A 22,298-nucleotide genomic window follows, 5' to 3' on the forward strand; every position below is an offset into this window, starting at 1 on the left:
CACTTTCAATGTCTCCTTGGGAAATAATTTATCAAGACTTAACTCACTTCAAGGCATTGAAAAAATTAACTGGCCAGCTAATACATTGAAAAAATTAACTGAGCAGCTAATAAATAGACTCTAACCTGATTTTTAATTCTTCGGGAAAAAATATGTTTTCAAACCCAGCATTTTTATGTTCCTTTAGTAAAATTTGTCTACCCAGGACACAGCTTTCTGCATTTGTTAATTCTTGAAAATGACCACAACCTATAGAGTTAATTATTAACAACAAATACAGAATTTTATATATATGCACATATATATAATGTCTCTAAGATTGTTAATGGCAATGTCTGTTGTTAGGCAGTCTGAATCACTGAGGGATACCATGAGAAGCTTTTTACCACTCAATTCGTGCTCTCCTTTCCCCAGACTGTATCACTAGGTCACGTTCAATCAAAGCTTTGTCTTAAATGCTTACACTACTATACCTGGAGCAGTCCTACCATTTAAACTGTCAGTAAAAAGATACTGAGGTACTGCAGTTTAGCAAGATACTTTTCTTCACATCTGGGCCAATAACAGCTCATGAGTGCTCTCTTAGCCTGCCCAAGTTCTGAAGTAAAATATTTAGCTTACGATCTAGAGGAGGTTAAACCATCAGCAGAGAGTCATCATGCTCATGGTGAAGGTTGTTTAAACTAACAAGTGGCCTCTTGTAAATTGGGTCAGTTTTCCTCCAGATGCCTCTTTTTAACCTGTATTGTTTAATTAGCCTAGTTTATTTGGTGGCCATAAAACCAGTTGCGTAAATACTACAGACAGGGAAGGAAACTGGACTCCTTGAATAAGTAGCTAGAGTTGGCAGGAAAGACACTAAAAAAGGCTATCTGACACTGAAATTATAATGTGAATTTAAAGATGTCACATGTATGCAGTTGATGAATTATGACTTCTTAAACATCGGTCGCTTTTACTCCTATGACCATTAACCTAATATAAAAATTTCCATAGTAGTCTAGACCAAGGGTCCATCCAAACAGGTTTTCTGTTCTTGTCCGTGGCTAAAACAAAATCCAAAGGTACATAAGAAGAGAGCAAGCATGTAGCTTGTGCAGATTATTGTCCCAACTTCAGACAACTTGTAAGTCATGTGATTTCCTGAGCCCAATGTGATTTTATTATATTTATTCACTTATGATACATTTCTCTTCCACCATAATACCCAGTGTCCCATCAGGGTCACATAAATTTAGGGCGTCTGAAATACCCCGGGTTATGGTGTTCCAGAGATTTAAATGCTTGTTCTATGAAAAACCACGTATTTTAATTTTCTTTGAAGCCACTTGTTCCAGCTTCATTTGGATACTTAGTCTTACATTGGAGATGCAGAAGAGAGTGAAGCTCTCTTCACCCTGTCTTTATGCACATGATTTTGTAGATATTTAACCTGGTTTTACTCTGTTCTTTTTCCCGTAGACTCAGTAGTCTTAAACTGCAGATTTAGAAACTGCATATTCATGCCATTAACTTTATGAGTAACAGTTCAGCAAAACAACATCATGATATGGCATGCCAGGATGCATGCCATGAAAGTCCAGCTTTGAACTTGGTGGAGCATTGGCCATGTGTGCAAACCCACCTGTATGGCTTTTGCCTAGGGTATGAGACAGAAGGGAGCAAGCGCATCTCTGCTTCATTCCCCGTGTGGAGTTAGGGGTAAGTTGGGTCTGTACCTTGACTGTGGAACTGGGAGGGACTCTCAGATTACCTACCCTCAATGTAGCCTCCCCACCTAAATTAATGTCCAGACTTATTAAAGTTACACAGAGGGCTAATGATACAATACCTAGTGACAGTTTCAATAGATGTATAACCATAGTGAGCCTTGGACTTGTTTGTTTGTTCATTTTTCATGGAATTCAGGTTTTGGGATGCTTAGATTCCTTTGAAAATCTGGCTATGAGGGAGTAATGTAGGAAGCTTCTATTCAGGCTACAAGCAGCTATTGTGAGAATTGGATCCTACAAGAGACAGATTTCCACGTAACAGAAAACCAGAATGATGTACTGTTGAACTCACTTTGTATAGGATGTTGCGTGTGGGAAAAGGAGTGAGGGTAGAGGTAATCTGTCTTAGAGATGATCCCAGACTTAAATCCCTCAACATAAACATCTTGAAACTTTGAGGCTTCCTAGATCTAGATATGGACACGAATAATGTGACACAGGCCTGTCTTTAAATTACACAGTAATTGTTAATATAATTTTTGGAAAGGCTTGTCATTGCATTATACAAAGAATGTGTTCTATAGAAAGAAAGTTTGTTTTAAATGGCATGATGTGAGAAACAAAATCTTTGTGATTTAAACAATAACTGCTTATATTGCATCTAAGAGCAGGAAACAGTATAGTTTGCCTTGTTAGGAAGGGTTTATTGAATTAAGTTTAAATGTCAACTGAGGCTTTCAGTGTTTATTTTAATCATACTACTTGAATAGGTGATTATTAAAAGTTAATTTTCTCGGATGTGTCATTAATACCATCAGTTTCATAACCAAATATTTTTGGGGTTTTTTCTTCTTGCTTTTTTCTTATACCACTGGGTGAATCAGTGCACAGGCAGCTAAAGAGCCAGAGCTGGTTTAATGTCATTTTTTTAAGAGAACCTACCTAAAATGCCTGAGACAGAACACACTGACAACATAGTCGTTGCGGAGAAAAGAGGAGTGCAGAGAGGCTCACAATGCATTAGCTCATTGGTGCAGCATTTCATCATTAATTGAGGATAAATTGTGTTTACCTTTGTATCCTAAGGCTGATAACTCATTTTGCATTTGCTCAACCACCATGAGTAAAATAACACTTGTCATTCTATCATTTCTTGTCCTATCACATTGGCAAGAAATGCCATGATTCAGAGAGGCATGGAATGGCATGTGAACCAATAGGTGAATAAATAGATGTTATGATCAAGTACTGACTGAGATAAAGTTTTGTATCTCTTCAGTACACTGAAGTATTCCTTCCCAAACTGTACTTCAGTCATGCTGATATTACAATACAACAAATGACATGCAGATCACTTCATATTAATTGTGTCTTCAAAACTGAAGCAACTAGTAGTAAATAACACTGCTTCATTTATTCACTTGGATTTTGCCCATATTTAAGCCTTCCCTGCATTTTTTTCACGACCTCTCCAGCAACCGAGTTTTAGCAGAAAATGTGTTTATGGAAACACGAGTATCATAGAACTCTCTGTTGACATGGAGAATAACTGTGGCCTGATAAACAGATGAGCACAATCATGAGAGAGCAGAAAACACTTCATTATATTGTATCTCAACTATTTGCATAATAGTTCTTGGTGTGGAAACACAGGCAGGTTATGCTGCAGAGCAAACACTGCAGCTCATCCTGTCAGAACAGTGGGTTGGAAGCAGCGCTGTGTTGCATTAGATCTGCAGCAGTAAAGGTGAATCAGGAGCTGCATACTGGGAGAAGATAGGGCAGGAACATTACAGGAAGCCTTTGACTTGTACACATCTTCGGGCACTTATGAAACAGTAGGATATTTTTCTTCATGCAAGACATCATATAATCATACATTTCACCATTTACCATAGTTACTGTTACATTCACCATAGCATGGCTATGAGAAAAATCATTTTTGTCCTGGATACTGTGCTGTTTGATGCGCAATTTATACAGAGCTCCCCAAAATCATACTATAACTTGGCTGTAGAAACAATTAATGAAGCTTGTAGATACTGAGACATGACCTTCATGTGCCCTGAGCTGATTCTGCTCTGTGCTGTGATATTAAATATAAAATCTTTACCCCTTTCTATAGCCTGTTTTTAGAGCAGTAATGCTGCGAGACACATGATCCAGAAAGGAAATTACTTAATTTTGCTATATTTCCTTCTTCCTATTAGTGTAAGACAATCAAAGACATATTCAAGACCATCTTTTAACTATAGTTTATATGGTCATTAGTGTCTTGATCTTTGTAAGTACTAAAATTTCTGGCCTGATGCACTAGCCACTCTTAACTATAGAAGTCAACATGACTGTTTGTATGTTTAAGTACATTGTTGAATCACGGCCAGAGTGCTCAGAAGCTTGTAAGATCAACCTTGCAATATGAGAAGAAAAACAAAAACCATGTGGCCAATCACAAATAATTATTGCATTTTGCTGTATGAAATATCAGGTTAACAATATATAATTATTTCAAAGGCGTAGCTACATGCAGAAAAAATAGTTTCAGTAATTTTCTTACTGAATAGCTTCACAGTCTCCTTATGGCATTCTGTTTGAAGAAAGGTTAGGTTGAATGAGGACAACAGGTTTACGTATGGCTAATTATCTTCCAAACTTTGATAACACCTTTTGACATACAGCTAGCATATTAATTAGATGTATCTATTTTGGAGTGAATCAGTTTGCTGAGGCAACTTGGCAAAAATTACAGAATACCATTCACATACTCATTTGACATATGCTTGTTATTTATATTAAATTGATACTATTGTACTGCCAGGTAAAGATTTTCATATAAATATGTCTTATTTCATAATCTTTACTTTTTTACCACATTTTATTCTGATAGAAAAATCTATCAGATGCTGCTTGTTAATTACTTCAAATCCTGTCATGATACAGAAATCAGCTTGATGTTATTGACTGTTTTGATGCAACCATTTTTATTGTAATTAAACCTTAATTTGAGCTGCTTTTGTTGAACAAGTCTGCTCTGAAATCTTGTTTTCCAGCAAATACCATCTGATTTTTCTTCCTAATGAGTTCTTGTAATATGGTTGCCTGCATAACAGTTTTGTCGCAGCCAGCATTAATCGGCATTTTTATACCGAATTGTAGACATCTATCATCCAACAACCATCCATCAAACAATAATATAGGACTATAGAGCTGAAATATTTTTACAGGGTGGACCATTATCACCGCTCAACAGAGGGGGGACAGAGATAAGGAGACATGAAGTGCTTTGCCTGAAGACCTTCAGCAAACCAGGGAGAGAACTAGACTCATTACTCAGAACAGTCTGCTGTAATTTATGTGCTGTGGATCATAGGAATGCAAAGAAATACATACATCTTAAATCTGTTTACCTGGTCTCATGTAGTAATAGTAGGATGTTGTCGTTTGTTAGCATTGGGTTGTGTGAACAAACTTCACTGCTGTTCCTGACCATGCTGTGCCAGTTTTCTAGCTACAAAGCAGACTTCATTTCCTCGTGGTTGTCAAGTTGGCACCCTTTTGCAACAATAAATGTGATATAAAGCAGAAAAAAGTATTTGAAGGAAAGAAAGATGCTGTCTGCAGTTACATGGTAGAAAAAAAGAAACCACATTAGATTAAATTATTCACACGGCTGGTAGTAATGGAAATGTACAGCAGAACAGAAATGTGGAAAAAGTTGGCAAAGGTAAGGAAAAGATATTACTTTTTTATTTAGCTTATTAGTTTATTTTCAATAAACTGAAGAACTATTTAAATCAGAAACTCCAGCTATGAAAAGTTGCACAGTTACCTGGCTTTGTACTGGGTGATTTTTCTGAATGGGTCTTGAGTTTCAAATTCTGTGGGGAGATTATGAGATTTAGCAAATGTAGAATGTGGGCCTAGGGTATTCCTATTAACCGTCATGCAGCCATGACTTCAAATATGTTGCAGTATTTTAAACAAAACTATTCAATCTAAGATGCTTCAATTGTGCATATGAACCTGAACTTTTTGAAGTGGCAAGCAGATATATTTGACATTGGCATTAATGGGATTCTGAGCTGCTTTTACAGCTTAAAGCTACAGAACGAATGTGCATTTCCCCCTTAAAAAATCTGAAATATATTTACTTATTTTAATTAAAATGGAACTAAAGAGTTTAGGTTGGGGAGGGGGAGAAAGAAGATAAATCTGGCAAAGAACATCTTCATAAACACAACAGATAGAGAGATATCTTTGTGGAGATACTCATATGGAATTAAAGGCTTTTTTGGGTGAAACATTGGACGGAGGGAATCAAAACAGAAATCTTTTCAACAGGCTTTAGAGCATGCCCTGATCAATATATTTCTAGTTAGAGCTTTAAGATTTCGTCCAACATACCCTTGCATAGCCTTGTCCAGTAAAACAGCTAAGCATATATGGAATTTTAAGAACATGCTCATGTGATGTCTGTAATAGGAATGTTTTCTTAAGACTAGGAACTCATTTTATACTTCAGAAAATTTACTCTAAAATTCATAACCAAAATAATTACCATTAGGTTTTAGTTTATTTGGGAGGATTGTTTTTCTGCAACTGTCTGAAACATCAAGAAATCTTTAGCTTGAGCACCTGAAGGTTGTATCCATGACAGTTACTTTACAGGGATTTTTTAAGTAATTAAGTACTTTTTTCTGCTTTGCTTTTTTTTGCTTTTTTTTTTTTTTTCTTTTTAAATAAGCTTGGGAATAAAAGTAATTGTTTGAATAAGCTGTCTGCTGTAACAGTCCTTTAAGGAGTTTACTTAAATGATTATTATGTTGACTAATTTCACAAGCTTAGAGCTGCTCAATTGAGTGCTAGTGCTTGGCATCTCCTTCAAGTTCAGTGTTTCTATGCAAATATTTTGAGTTCTGGGAAGGATGAATGCTTACTGTTTGTGCAAGCATCAGTCTTTTTAGTGTTAAATGGTATACATTCTAAACATGAGAACAATAAAGTTTAAAGCTTTATAAAGAGTTATAATTCGAAGTACAGAATCAAGAAAACTCCAAGCTATTAAGATGGAGATTGAATATATACAAAAAAATTCTTTATAATGTGACATCTGAAATATCCAGGAACCAGACTGACTGAGTCTGGCAGTTTTTTTTCAGTGTTTTGTACCTGTTCTAGAAAGGATAGCTGAGCTTTCTGATAAAACTGGCCAAAATCAGTCCCATTAGATGAATGACTTTCCAGAAATACATGTGGCTGTGGGTTACAAAGTATTAACTTCAGCTGAGCTTAATTCAGAACCATTAGCTTTGGTGGTAGGGGCTGACATTGGTATGGGACATTTTCATCATTTTTTTTCAAGCCTTTCATGTGACTTTCTAGATTGTCACATATATCTTGTGTCCTTTTCTTTTAAAAAAGTTAAATATATTTTCTAAGCCAGTCTTGCTATTTAATCTGCATACTTCATGCATGCACAAACACTGAGTTTTTCATGCTTCTGGCTTTATTTAATCATAAAACGTTTCATCTTTCCCTATTTTTGTAAAAGTTTCAGTCTCAAGTTGGAGCTACTTCCCTATTATATTTGAGATTTGCAACCCAAATTACTCAGGTTTTTAGACCCTGACAGAATAGATTTGTTAAAAGGAGAAAATGAATTTTATTGTTGTCAATTGTTTTTACATTCTTCTTTTTAACAAAAAGCAGTTAACATGCTTATGTTCAAATCTTTTAGATTAACAGTGATCACAAATGTGGAGATGAGAATTGAGAAAGTTTTAGTCTTGAAAATGAAAGTTTAGAGAAGTTGAAAAGGCCCGTTCTAATTAAAACTTTTGGATAAACTGAGCTGTTGCTGTCCTGATGCATTCCAGTTTGTGACAGGTGATGTGCTTGTATATATGAATGCAAAAATGTTTATGAAATAACTTTACATATTCACTGAAAAGCAAGAAAATCCAGTCTTCTTGATATAGGCTGCTAACAGAATACCAGATGTGAGCACCATCAAATATAAGATTCATTTGCTCATTTTGTTTAAATAAAAAAAATGAAATTATTTTTATTAAAAACCTTCATCCTACATTTACAGGCCAAGTTGATAGAAAGTGAAATAACATTTTTTTAACCTCTTTCTGTTTTTCTAGCTCAAATAGGGAGGTTATTAGAAACCACAGCTGTTTACAAATGGGTCACTAAGAGTTGGATAATGCAGGAGAGAAGCAGAAAAGGAGAAAAGAGCTACCTGAGAGCAGAAGCTCACATAAGGAACAGAGGTGGAGCTGCATTAAAGTCCAGACAGAATTCTACTGTGCCACGAGCTGGAAATACCAAATATCTTGGGTCACAACCTGTTTAATTACATTTCTGAACAGAGGCTTAGGAAAGGTGCACACTGATAGGTCTGAATGCTGAGCTCCTATAAGCTCTTGATGCTTGGGGTTTATCTTTCCCTGGTTGCCTATGTAGAGATATTCAGTGACCTGCCTGAGGTACGTGTTTTATCCAGTGCCTGATGGCTGGATAATAACAAGGCTTAATTGGCTTGGACAATTTCTACCAAGGAGAGAGTGATTTATTTATGTATTGCAAATGAAAGTTATTATAAGTGAAAATAGCCGATTTGTAGCTTTACAAAGAGCAGTCCGCCTTACATGCAGATAGCTGTGATTATCAGAGAATATATAATCAACAATAGATTCACTGTGGTTAATTGGCACAGAGGGTACATAGTTAATATAGCATGATTAAAACAGCAGCACAGACTTTTCAGGTCCTAAGAAGTTGGGTGTTTGATTCATCAAGTGGGAAAGGCCAGCAACTAAGAGGGAAGTGAAAGCACATCCATTTCTTTATTTTTAAATGAGAGGGAACAATCACAAGGCAGCAAATTATTTCTTTACAGATTTTTTTTTTGAAAAAAAAAAAAGTATGTCCAGAGAAATCACACAAATATTTAGCATACATGTTGTTATGAAGATAGCTGCTGCAAAAAATCTATTTCAAGGAGCTTCTAATCAGTCTTTTTACCAGAATACTGTTCAAGCTAGTTTCAGACACTACTTATTTTTTCTTCAGTTAACAATACTTCCCTTCTACATCCAAATTGATCAGAGCAGTCTAATGTCCGATCAGCCCTTAAGGCATCAAAATTACTTGTTTTCCCTCCTGACACCCACAGTCAGGCACTTGGCATTAGTGCCTATGTCATACCAAGCTAATTAATAATAACATGTAATTTTGCATCCGCTGTATAAAGATAGAGAACTAAATCCAGCAAAAAATGACAGGATGTATGTGCACTACCTGATGAGTTTTTCTTCTTTTGTCTAATTCTGTATTGCCCTTTGGTTTTCTTCCTAATGCAATCAGTATTAGACAAGAAGCTAGAACAGCTGGAAGTTGGTTGAAAGCTTTTACTATTGACACCGCGGCAAGTTTTGTCATTGCTTTAAGTGGGAGCAAACTCAAGCCTTTTGTATTACTCCTAAGAGTCAAGACTATAATTTTATTTGCACGAATACTGAACAGGTCTTATGATATATTCTGAAAGGAGAAAGCTCAGGGATTTGCAGTCATTTTCACATGTCTTCAGGCACAGATTTCTCAGGCAGTGCCAGGCAGCAGTATTGCATTGCTCTGACAACATAAGCAGTCACAGGCAGTTGGCACAAAGTCATTTGCAGGATGTTTAGAAGTAGCACCCTTGAGGGTTTTTCTAAATGCTCAATTTAAATGCTTGATTTTTTTTAATGTAAGCAGTATATGCTTACAAATCTGAAAATGCAGCTTCACTATTTCTAAAGTCATCTCCATCATCTGATATGGGTTTTAAATTATGTGAGTGTAAAATATTTTCTCCATTCTGTCAAAGGGTGCTTAGGAACAACTGAGGAACTACCAGCTCTACAATACTTAAAACTCCTTCTATTTTTATCCAGAGAAACCAGAAAAGTTGCAATGGTGAAAGCATAATTATAATGTATGTCTTTTCCTCTCTTTTTATGTCATTTAGATACCAGCGTAAATCAATTCCAAGTCCACTGGTTACTGGAGTCCTGTGCACACAATGACACCAAAGGACTTGGGAAAGTAACTGAGCTGACTTATGTAAGTCTCCATTCAGCCTTCTCCTTCACTCTGAATAGCTTCTAAGCAGCAAGAGAAAGAATGGTTCTGTAGCATAATATAGTATGTTTTATACCATGTTTCACAGATAAGTAAGAGTGTTTCTTTTTTATGTTCCTCTTCAGCAAAAGATAAAAATGAAGCATTTGGAGTGGTTTAGGGCTTCATATCATGTATTTTTTTTTGTCAGTGTTATTCAGAAAACAAGAGCAGACAAACTTCTTAGCTATGTACTTACACATTTCTACAGCATATAGAATAGGGATCTTTACCTCTAATTAGCTCTGTAGGACTCTAGCACACTGCAGATAATGAAAAATAGCAATAGTCATTAATAAACTAGGTTTTCTTCTAGACAGGCAGGTGGGTTTCACAACCCTGAGGAGAGCAATAGAATGAGAAAGGACCATAGGTGAAAAATACTAGACACAGACATACTGAAAGTTGGACAGATATCAAAGAAGGAGAAAAGCTCTATGTAAGTCTATGTCAGCTCAAATAAAATTGTAGTGGCAGTTCTTCGTACTCAATTTGTTGGCAATCTAGTGTCATCAGTTTCTGTAACATGTTATTTGAACAACACAGTAATGTGATTGGTGCATCACAATTGATTTAGTGGCTTAGGGAGAATGGAAGAAATTGCAGTTCACCTTTCCTTTTTCCCCTGACCTATACTACTGGATCAATTCAGTGGAGTAAATGGCATGTAAAAGTAGAGTAAATCAAAAGACATCATTTATTATACAGAAGGCTGTTAACTTGTAAGAGTTACTGCTTCATAGGGTCAACAAAGCAAATGTTAGAGGTGAATAAAAAAAATGGTTGTGACATAATTTTATGATCAGTCCCAGTATTTCAAGTTATGCACATTGAAGACAGGAGAAAGTTAACATTTAAGAAGATTATTTCCACTAGATGTCAGGAAAGACTCTTTGTAGCTCTGCCCAAACGCATTGTGGGATTAATTCATTTATTTCCTCTCAGTCATCTTATGGTAATTGGTCCAATCTACTTTGGGAAACCGTTTATTTTGAGAAAGAAAATAATTACAAGCAAACAGAAGAAGGTTGATGCTACAAAAGGTTCGGTACTGGATATAAGTCAAGGTGGATAAAGGCCTTACGTTTCCAGTGTTGAGTATTTATGCCCTCTCACAATAAATAAAAGTACTCCTGTCACAGTTTTAAGCAGGAGTCAAGCCTTTTAGAGCACTCCCCCAGCAGGTGAAAGGCAAAGACTCAAGTCCATTCTCAGCCATCGATAATGGTCTTCCAGATGAAGGTTAGTCTAATCCAGTTTGGGATCAGAAAAAAAGAGGGAATTATGCAGAAGAGCACTGGAAATTAGGGATTCTGTAGGGAAGTGCAGATATAAAGGCAGTGAGAGACTTTTAACCTTAGCCATTAAGGTATTATTGGACATTTTCCTAGGGAGGAAAAAATGAATCTCATGTCTGATTTGTGCAAAAGCTTACAGGCTGTAATTTTCAAAAAGCACTGTAGACAACAGTAAGAATTTAGCAGGACACTTACATCTGTATAGTTTTCTTCTCTGGTCATTGTCTTTAAACAGATAATTGTGTTTTTTAGTTCATCTGTGGAGCTTTTCTTCCTAATAAGAAGGTATAAGTAGTTAATGTAATAAAGCAGAAAAAATGGAACCATAATGCCATGCTGGACTCTGAATGTGCTTTTAAAAAGTTAAATGTAGATGAAGCCTGTCATTTGCAGCAGCTTAACTCAGCTTTCTTACATTTATTTAATTCGATTAGCATTTACATCCTCACATTGCTGCCCCCATTGCCATCATGTCAGAGAGACTGTTCTAAATGTTAGGACCCAGTTGCTTTGATGCAGCGTGGTGAAGGAGCTCTGCAGAATTGAAGGATGTATCCAAATACCATGCCAATGTGTTTTGCTACTGAAAATAATCATAACATAGGCAGCGTTTGCTTTGTTCTCTGAGTAGCAGCCATGTCAGCATGTGTTAAGCATATCAGGAAAATATTTTATTGGTGAAAACTTTTCATCTTCTGCCCACCTTCTTTTTCTTTTTTTTTTTTTTTTCTTTCTAGAGGTTTATTTGCAGCATGAGATCTGTTTGTTTGTTTGTTTTCTAGGAAAACTACATGATTCTGAAGGACCTGTCATTTTCATGCAAATACAAAGTAACAGTTTTGCCTGCAAAATCTAAAAGCCGTTTTAAGGCTGAGAGTATTTTCTTTGTTACCCCACCTTGCTCTGCATTTAAAGAAAAAAGCCACAAGCACATTAACTGTCCTGCTGAAGGAGGTAAGGCGTGATCTGGAGAAACAGCCAAATAGATCAAATGCATTTATAGTCACCAAAATGGTCTTTAATAGCAATTCTAGAATGGGAAATGAAAGATTCCAAACAAATAAAAATATGACTAATGCTTATGTGAAAAATCTGCTAAAATACAGAGCAGTGTAGATTTTGGATACCACATTACTGTTCTGTCAATTAGGTAATCATTTCAGTGGACTGTTTATAAACATATGATGACATTTGTTATTACGCAGTTATTTTTGTAAAGAGGAGCAGTTTGCCAGTTATATTCGTTACAATGACAGATGATAACCGTAAACATAATTGCACTGGCATGACCCATCTTCTGACTGTTCTGGTACTGGTGAAAGTTGCATTTTCAGTTTGATTTTTTTTTAGGTTAATTCTGCTCCCAAGTAAAGGCACTCTTATACCTTTTAGTGTTGCCCTGATGGTAGGTATAGCTGGAGGCTTATAGGAGATTGCAGAATGTTGGAGATACTGGCTGGTGAGGACCTCTGGGGTCAGCTAGGCCAGCCGCCTACTTGGAACAGGGCTGCTGTCAGCACTAGGTGAGGTCAGCCATGGCTTTGCACAGCCGTGTCTGGAAATCTCTCTCTTCAGCTAGAGAGTGGCCCTTTCACTTTGAGTCCCTACTGTCCCCAAGGGTACTCCTGTGCTTTGTGGGTCACCTCAGAGTCCTGCTGGCCACCATTGCCACTTCCTGACTGCCCCTCCTGGCAGTTCCCAGTATTACAGCCATATTCCTGGGAAACGGCAACTCAGTCGTGTTTCCCCTAATTGGAGGGTCCCTGTTAACTTGCACTACAGTTTTAGACCATGAATTTTACCTTTTACCTGCATCATGGGGTTCTGTGCTCTCCTGTGGGTTTTCTTGTGGTCCCAAAGTTGAAAAGCGGAGCTCAGGTGTTATGAGACACAGAGCACCAGCAGAATGGTTGCCAGTGAATGAGACACTTATGCCTTTACGTGCCATAGTCTTTACTTTCTGTCACCTACAGCTGACAGGATTTTATTTGAAGTTTAAATTTGGCACAAAATTCTCTTGGAATATATCAAAGGTAGGCTTTGGCTAACACTGCAAATGTGGTGGCAGAAAGCTGGCAGGATCCTGGGTAACACCAGAAAGAGAGCTCTGTCTGACCTTGATTTGTGGAACTAAATGAACGTTATTGAACGTTATCTCTTGAAGTTTAGTTTCTCTTTTTGCTTTCCGAATTTGTAGTGCCAGTTCTACCCAAAGTGTTGGCCAAACCCGAGAATCTCTCTGCGTCTTTCATTGTCCAGGAAGGTAACATCACTGGTCATTTTTCCTGGAAGATATCTAAGGCAGACCTTCACCAGCCCATGACAGGGTTTCAGGTCACTTGGGCAGAAGTAACCACAGAGAGCCGGCAGAACAGCTTACCCAACAGCATCATTTCACAGTCGCAGATACTGCCAGCAGTAAGTTGTTTGGTACTTTTTTTTTACTAGCAGCTTCATAATTCTGTGCGTATGTGGCCTATTTTTAATGTTTAGTGATGATGCAGATGTCACACATAGCATTCTCTGGCTCTGCAGGCAAGTTGGAGGAGAAAGTGCTTAATTTTTCCTGCTTGCTGGAGAAACAGAGCACAGCTACTCTTCCTGATGACACATTAAACATTTTAATGTTCACGATCGTCAGATTAGCAACCACAGTCTGAGAAGTGCCTGAAGGAAGGAAAAGATCATCTGTGTGACAATAGATAGTTTTTATTTTCTTTTTGTTTTCTTCGTTTTGGTGGTTACTATAGCTTTGCTAATATTTTGTGTCCAAGTTGATGGATTTAAGAGAATTTTCTCTTCCTTTGAGTTGCTCATTGCTTTAAGAAGAATAACAATCACTTCATGCTTTGCCAGTGCCCAAGGTTTTCTGACAGATAAGTAATTTAAAGGAGAACTAGACTTCACTGTTTATTGAAAGTGTGAGAATTAACAATTTGAAATCTTCAAACATTTTGCTTTAAGATAGCTTTTGGTATTTCAGTGTGTCCTCTGGCAGAGGCAAGTGAAGAGCACTTCATTCAGACTCTCTTGCCAGATCCACCAAAGTCAATAAAAAGGCTTAAGCAGCTGGCCATGATCCAAAGTCAGCTAACAACTGGGAGTATTGCCATTCACTTCAGGGAAGTCAATCAAGGAGACTGTGTCTAGAGCAGAGTTGGCTGAAAATCTTTTCTCAACATTCGTTTCATCAAAGAATGTGTAAAATATTGTGTGGCATGTATCTTACATTGAATGCGTTTTCCATAAATCCAAAGCAAGGTTTTCGACATTCTATCTTAATTCCTAACAGATTGGCATAAGCCCAGGGCACTCGTATTTCCAAGCCTGTTATTCTGGGGGAGGGCAACAAAGTTGACCATGGATGCTCTGAAACTATGGGGCAAGCTACTATGCAGTGTGCGAAGCTGTTTAGTTACAGCTTAATACAGACTTGATGTGATCTGCGCCAGTTCACTCAAAGCTTGACCCAGAGTCTGGAGCAGAAACACAGTGTGGATTCAGCCTTGGTCTCTTCAGCAAGTCATGTTACAAGATTACCTGAAGTTGTTACACAGGCACAGACCTGTGGCTGCAAACAGCCACCTTAGCACAATGATAAGCAAAGTTACAGACCATGAGGTGTTACTTTTCCTTTCAATTTTCATTTCTTTTTTAGGAACAGGCATATGTTTTGTTCAGAATTTCTATTCCTTCTTTTAAGCTTTTGGTCCAGTTAGGTCTGAAAAAAAAAAAAAAATTAAAACACTCCTTTTCATTGTGTTATGCTTTAATTTTTTATCTTTGTTTTCCTTCTTTTTTCACTACCGTAGAGCCTGGAGATTCCTTTTATTTAATTGTCTGTTTCTGTATATGTTTCTCCGTCTATTTGTGGCAAGAAAATTTTGATTTGAGCTGAAACAGTATCTCCTACCTCTCAGAAACCACCAGAATGTAGGGTATTTTATGATGGTGATCATTAACTCATTCTCGTTGGTAGCCTCTGATAAAAATTCAATATTTATACGATGGGGTGTGAAACCCCGAGGTCCCAACTGCTGTAGGAGCACATGAATGGGCAGAGTGAACGTATGAGTGCGATGTGTACTCACTCCTCTCTGGCTCCTACCAGCAATGTCTATTAACAGCACCCTCATCTCGAATATGTGCTAATTTGGCAGTAAAATTACACATTTCCCCCCACCTTTTCTCTCTCTTTTCCCATTTACTGTCAGCTCTGGCAGTAACAGCAAATTATCAGTTATCCCCACAGCCCACTTAGGTTCCCCCCCATGGCGCTGGGTGCAGTGCCAGCCAGCGCAATTGCCCTGCAAATAAATTCCTGGCTGGCCCAGCCTGTCAGGTCACAGGAGCAAACTGTGCCCACACTGCCCTGCTGTGCCCTTCCCAGGACTGGTCCTTTTCAACTTGAAATAAGGTGAATTGGGGCTTTTGATTCCTTAATGCTCCTCCATCTTTAGTCAGATATATTGCCATTTGGAAGCATTTATAAACTTACTCCATAGTTATTTTACATAGGCGTAAGTGACTACGCAAGGTCAGTGAAAATTGAGGCCATCGTGCCAAAAATGGGATTAAGAACAGAAGGGCAGATTCTCATGGTGTAATTGGGACAAATATGCCAAAATTTGTGTACCCACACTTCTTTTCACTAGCTGCAGCAGGGGGCCAGACCTGCAAATTGCCCTGAATTAATTTACCAATTAGTGGAATTCACAACAGGTCCAAAATAAAAACAAGTTATATAATGAACATTTGTTAAAAAGAGTGACTAAGAAGTTGAAATTTTATTATTTTTTTAGTGGTGAGCACATCATCCATTTTCAAGAACACTAAGGAACAACTTGGACCTTTTACACATGAAACCATATCATGGTGAAAATGTATGCTCAAAGACAGTGGCCAATAAAAAAATCAAAACTAACCCTCTAAACAAACTGATACACATTAAATGTTTTTAACAAAATTCTGAAGAAATAATTTGTGGATGCTGAGAGTGACAGAACTTGTTTAAACCACCGCTTCGTGTGGGTAGATCAGCTATGTTTTATTTTTAGATCTTCTGAGAATTAACACGGTTTATTTATTTTTAGGATCATTATGTACTCACCGTGCCAAATCTGAGGCCATCAATGCTTTACCGCTTGGAAGTTCAAGTGCTGACGACTGGTGGGGAAGGACCAGCCACGATAAAATCATTCAGAACACCCGACCTTCCTCCATTTTCACCCCACAGTAAGTAGTATGCTGTTTTGACTTACGGTTACATGTTGCAGGAGTTAAGTCCTCCACATGTAAACAGTTAGCTTGAGCTTTAGAGTCTTTATTGTTTCCAGTAGCGTTCCATGAATTGAAGATGCTTGAAAATATTGGGTTTTTTCCCCCTATAACTAACCGTCAGCAATGATGGAAGCAAATGCAGTCTTTATCTCACTCAGTTTCTGTGGTCTGACATTTGCCACTCATTCCACCACAGCTCTTTGGCTTACGTCTGTAGCATCTGAGATTCAAAGATGGTCTGTTCTCCACGTATTACCTCATCCTGGGATTGCTCAGCTTTCAAGATTAGATTTTTCTGAGTGTGTTCAGTCCAGCATGGCTAAAGCCTGATCATATTTCTAAAGCAGCTCAGACTTCTTGATGACCATGTCAAGCATTTCGTATGTTTCTGAAAAGTATGGCATAGTGTTGCAATGCTCAACCAGAAATATAATGAATTAGTCCAAAATTCATCTGCTCGAATCCTTTTGTCACTAAAGTTGTCTGGACCGAACATGCACATAGTTGTCAGCACAGGCTGTTCACTTACAAGCTGATGACCTCATGAAGACTTTTTAGTAGGAATAAATAATGGTGTTACATGTTCAGCTTTTGATATGTGCATATATTCCTCTTCTTTGTTTAGGATCTCATCTGAAGCAACATCATCCACATCACTACAAGCCACCCCCAGAGAAATATTAGACTGTTTCCAGTGATTATACAAATAACTGAGAGAAAAACTGAGCTCCCAATTGGAGGCTAGAAAAAGGCACATCTGTAGGAGCAATGAACATAGTTTTGCAGTGGAGGTTACCATCTGGTATGATCTGTACCTACGCCTCCATAGTTTAGCCATGACAAATTGTATTTGCACCAAGACCACGATACAGTAAGTATGATTTCGATACCACCATTATTCGACAAACTGAAGATCACACCCAACTCCACACCTGTGAGAAGATCAGAAGTGTGCTCATTATAATGTTTTTGCATTTCTGTGTTTAAAGTAGATTGAAAAGGTGCAGTGTATACAGCTTTTTCTCTTAGTGACTTCAATGTTAATATTTGCAAGGTTGTCCTGAGATATATACATACTTTTGAACACTGTAGGCCATGTTTTCATCAGCAAGTTTAAATGATCTATTTTACTTAAAGCTCTGCCTGTCACCAGTTTAAACCCTAGTGTATTTTGCTATTAAAGAAGATATCCATATGTCTGAAATAAAGACATAAGTAAATAAATACCAGTAGCATAAATTATAAAATAGTCAGTATTTAATAATTGCAGTATCACCGCAAAGGAGAATGCTGATACATTTGTATCAACCATCCATTCTGAAATGGTGATGTTTTAGCATGTATGTCATCTATTAGCGTAGTTAATAGCTTAAAAATATACGGGCTAGATGTACCATTGTGAAGAAACAACAGACAATTAATTGAATTGTTGAAAATCTATGGAAATTAATACAATTAATTTATAGGGCCTGGAAGAATTAATTTTAAAACCCCACTTATAATTTTTTGGAGTATAATATTTCAAGGTATACTAATACCTTGAAGCACTGATTTTCTAGTTAAAAATGTGATAGTTAACATGAACATTTTAGAAAATCCAATTCTGAGGCACATTTATTATTCAAGTAGCTGTAGAGCTACTTTTTGGCTTAGGCTCTTGGTGCACATATCTCTTTTCCCTGTGGATCGTTTGAACAGAAGGATGGATGTATTGGCTCCATGCTATTTTGCTTACAGAAAGAACGATGTGACAATATTCTGGCATCTGGAAAACATTGGCTTATAATTTATTTGAATGCATTTTTAAAATTTAGACAGAGGTTGCCCTTTTTTAACCATACGGGAATTCATATTGCTTTATTGCGCAATATAAACTGTCTACAATAATTTGCTACACAAAGAGACATCCTTTGATAGTAAACAGAAACTGCTTGAATTTATTATGAGGATTGTAGAAAGTATCTGACAATAAGCACCCCTACAAATACTCATAATCAGCTTCTAATGTTCAGAATATTCGAAGTGCTCCTGAAGTTTTTTGGCACCGTTTCCGTTGCTCCCTGAACCATCACATCATGAGGTTGTTACCTCAGGATGTGGTTGTTACCTCGAGAGTCCAACTTGACAAGGTGGCCACTTTTTCTACCAGCAGATGCTACAGACTCACCTGTACTTGATATTTGCCTGGGATATTCAGTGAGAGGAGCTCAGACATTAGTGATATTTCCTTCTCTTGATGACAGCCTGTTTTGTGGAAAAGCAAATATGAAGACAAAAAAGACAAACCTGAAACTGAGGATCAGAGTTACGTTTATCAGAGTAGAGCATTCACAAAATATTACAATATAGTTTGTCTGTTTTGAAGTTTATAGCTTTTTGTTTCACATGGGTTGATACCACAGCGGGTGAAGGAAACTGAGTTAATTTCCCTGCATTTCTGCCTTTGCTATTAAAGGGCTCTTTTTTCCATTCTGTTTCTACTTTGATTGTTGTCTTTTTTGATATGCACTCAGTGACCAAGAACTTTTCCAGAAAGTTTCTATTGTTACATGGTTTGGGCCTTTAACCGCAGTTTTAAAAAATATTGAAGGCTATGGTGCTTTTAATTCCTTCCTCTAACATTCTGTCATCTCCCCTTTTCCAGAATACATGGGCAAATAAACAGATGAACTCTTCTTCGTAAAATCTTTAATATAAAGGTTTCTTTTCAGTTTGGCAGAAGGCCAGAGTCTCAGAGATTTTTGTCAGGACGGAAATGTTTTGTGTGTACAAGTCTTTACAAAAAACCCAAAATTTGAATTGAACCAGTGTGCAGCACTACTTCAACATTTAGATTGAACAGGGCATAGGTGAGACTATAGAAGCGATCTCTCTGCTGTTTCTGAGAGTAGGAGTCAGTGGGATCAGAGAAAGTAATTACCTCAGGCTGCTCTGAAAAATTCTGTCCAAACCTTTCAATCACAGTCTATTCTAGTTATGCTGGAGCAAATCAGTAGTGACTTGATTAATGTTAATGAAATTATGTTTCATTCATAATGACATGGTAAAGCATAGAACATGGATGCCGGTCTTTATTACAGTGATGCCAAAGCTGTCTTGGAGATAGATAAACTGGAAGTTAGCAGCCCTGAGTGATCATACCCTTAGAACTGGTTGCTGAAATCAATCAAAATAGTTACTGGTTACTGATAGAAGTCTCTTTGAAGCATCCAACTTTTAAAATTAGCAATGTACTTTTGAAAAGCATGGAGGGCTTTTCCCTTTTCAAGTAGATTCTGGCAATCAAAAAATAAGATTTTAAAGTAGAATTGTAGTGAACAAGTGTATTATACGGGGTCCACTGAGATGTAAATTATTTTTCCTTCCTACGAATCAGCTTGTCAACCCACCTTTCAAGTCACCCTCCAAATCAAAGACTAAACATACAAGTTTAATAAAGCTCATGCATGGATGTTAAATTCCCAGCTATGGGTGATTTCCTGATTACTCTTTGAATTTAGTAGTACAGATTTGAAGTTGTTAGTGCCTAATTCATAAAGCCTTGTTTGCTGACTTGTACAGGGTATTGTCCTAATTTACTTGCCTACGTCACGTTAAACATTTAATGCAGCAATAGAGTTGTAATTCACTACTCAATTCACTAGTTAAAGATTTATTTTCTCTAATGATCTTGTGTAATACAGATTTAATATAGATATTGGGATGTTTTTAGATAATCTGCACCTTTACACTAATGTATGATTTGCTATGTACGATTCTGATGGATTTATCAGTTGACTTCAGGATGCTTTTTGTTTATCTCTTACAGGACAATTATAAGATTATGCCATTTTTTTTGCTAACTGCTTTGTGAAGTGATTTTTTTGTCATTGTTCATTGGTGATTTTTGTTTAAGAAGAAAATGGTTCGTTCTTGTTAAATTTTTTTTGACCATTTTTGAGTTGTTTATAAAGCAGGAGAAATTCAAATAAGATAGAGCTTGTGCTGTATCATCTTGAGTATTCGTTAATAACATAGCACATAGACATAGAGGTAGTGGCTTCAGAAGGAGCTGAGGACGTGGTGTGGAAGTTCTAACACTGGCATTAATGTTTTGCATGGTCACACAAGGTCAAAGGAATGCTTATTGCTAATGCGAAGGGGAATGTGCTGTTGCTGTTAGCAGAACTGTATAGAAACCTTGACAGTGAGTCAATTTATTCCACAATACTTTCATCTCCATGCTCCCAGCTGGAGGCAGGCAGAGTTTCAGATAAGCAGGCCCTGATTCAGGAAGGTGCGCAGAAGAGGAAACTTCCATATGCACAAAGTCAGTGGGATGGAATAAACCTGTGCAGTTAAGAATGAGCTTCAGTGATATCTCAAATAAAGCATGGATGTCAAAATTTGCCTGAATGCTATCTCAAATCAGGGCCTTATAGGATAAAGTGTGGGACGCAGACAGTTCTAAATTCTGTGTACAACACCATATATTTTTTAATTTTTGTCTTGTGTATATGTAAATGTAGTTGTGATATTGACTTATTTATTAATTCATTTTCTTATACTATGTGCCAAGTATATTCCTACCCTTTTTGAGCAGTACCTGTGAACATCAATTACTAAAAATATTGTTATGCAAACTTGTGCATTGTAACCAGGAATATGATGCTAATAAGCTGTTGCATGTAGTTTAAAATAATGAAGAAAACCCTTTATTTAAAAAATGTAAATGAATATCTGCAGATGTTGATGACTATATAAGGTTTTGCATGCCAAAACTCATTGTTCAGTTGTGGGCATGAAATGTAACGACTGTATTACCTCTGCTGAATATATTCGTAAGGTACAATTTGCAACGTAATTATCAGAGCTCTATATGTAAAATTTTCCTTTTTACTTAATTATATTGTAGTAGAGGTATCAGAACTGATTCTCTGTTACCCAAATTGGCTGTAGAAATTATGTTCCTATAACACTCATTTAAAGTCAATATTTATTTATGTATGTAATACAAAAAGATTGGTCTTATGTGTCTGTCCTGTTATTTAGAGAAAAAAAATACACTTCTTGTAAAAAATAATTTGTAAAAAAATGTAAATGTAAATATAGTCTGATTTCTTTTACTCATTCTTTTCATGTTTAGAATTTGTAAATACTGTTTCGGTAATAAACTATCCTACATCAAAATCTTGATACATTCTTTCCTCAATGCAGAATTTATAGTTTTGTTTTTCTTAAGCTGAAGACATAGAGTCATCTTAAAAAAAAGTAGTGTCACGCCGAGTAGCTTTGCAACATCTACATTTCATTGTGTGGAATTGTTCACAGTGAAGATTTATTCACCCTTTGTAATGCTAACTTGAAAAAGTTAACATGTCGCTGGATCTCTGTGAGTGACCCAGTCCTGCAAGTCAAGATTTTCATGATTGAAAATCATAGTGAAATCTATGTGTACACCAAATTTGGAGTGTTTTCTATCTTAAAGTGCTATATCCCATAACTTAAATTATATAGTGTTAATAAATGTAACTATCTGTCATAGATGTGCTATCATTCTCAGATGCGATATCTTTAGTTTAGGGATGCGCCTTTGACTTACTCTTGATTTACCTAATAAACATTTAGATTTTGTTAACTTGAAGATAAACTCCAAAATTTGATGGTTTTACTTTCTCATTAGAATAGCTACTTACATTTTTGGTTTTGGTTTTCGTTTAATATAAATGGATAATATTTAGAAAAGCCCATGTAGTTAAATTTCTCTAGAAGTTAGACTGTTTCAATGGTATTTGCCATTATGGTTCAGTAAATCCAGACAAGGATGATATACCACTGTGGATAGGCAAGTTTTCATAAT

General features: G+C 36.7%; 1 protein-coding gene across 4 annotated transcripts in view; it reads left to right on the forward strand.

Moving 5' to 3' along the window:
• ANOS1 (anosmin 1) overlaps positions 1-21,628 on the forward strand; it is a 143,284-nt gene extending 121,656 nt beyond the window's left edge. For all 4 annotated transcript variants that reach the window (XM_065073718.1, XM_065073727.1, XM_065073742.1 and 1 more), the window contains 5 exons: positions 9,730-9,824; positions 11,962-12,133; positions 13,377-13,597; positions 16,273-16,414; positions 17,085-21,628. In XM_065073718.1, coding sequence (XP_064929790.1) covers positions 9,730-9,824; positions 11,962-12,133; positions 13,377-13,597; positions 16,273-16,414; positions 17,085-17,143 — 689 coding nt within the window. In that variant the 3' untranslated portion in view covers positions 17,144-21,628. The remainder of the gene's footprint in view (positions 1-9,729; positions 9,825-11,961; positions 12,134-13,376; positions 13,598-16,272; positions 16,415-17,084) is intronic.
• Positions 21,629-22,298: the final 670 nt, after the last annotated feature.

The sequence above is a fragment of the Columba livia genome, chromosome 1, assembly GCF_036013475.1.
Source record: "Columba livia isolate bColLiv1 breed racing homer chromosome 1, bColLiv1.pat.W.v2, whole genome shotgun sequence".
NCBI classification, from domain to species: domain Eukaryota; kingdom Metazoa; phylum Chordata; class Aves; order Columbiformes; family Columbidae; genus Columba; species Columba livia.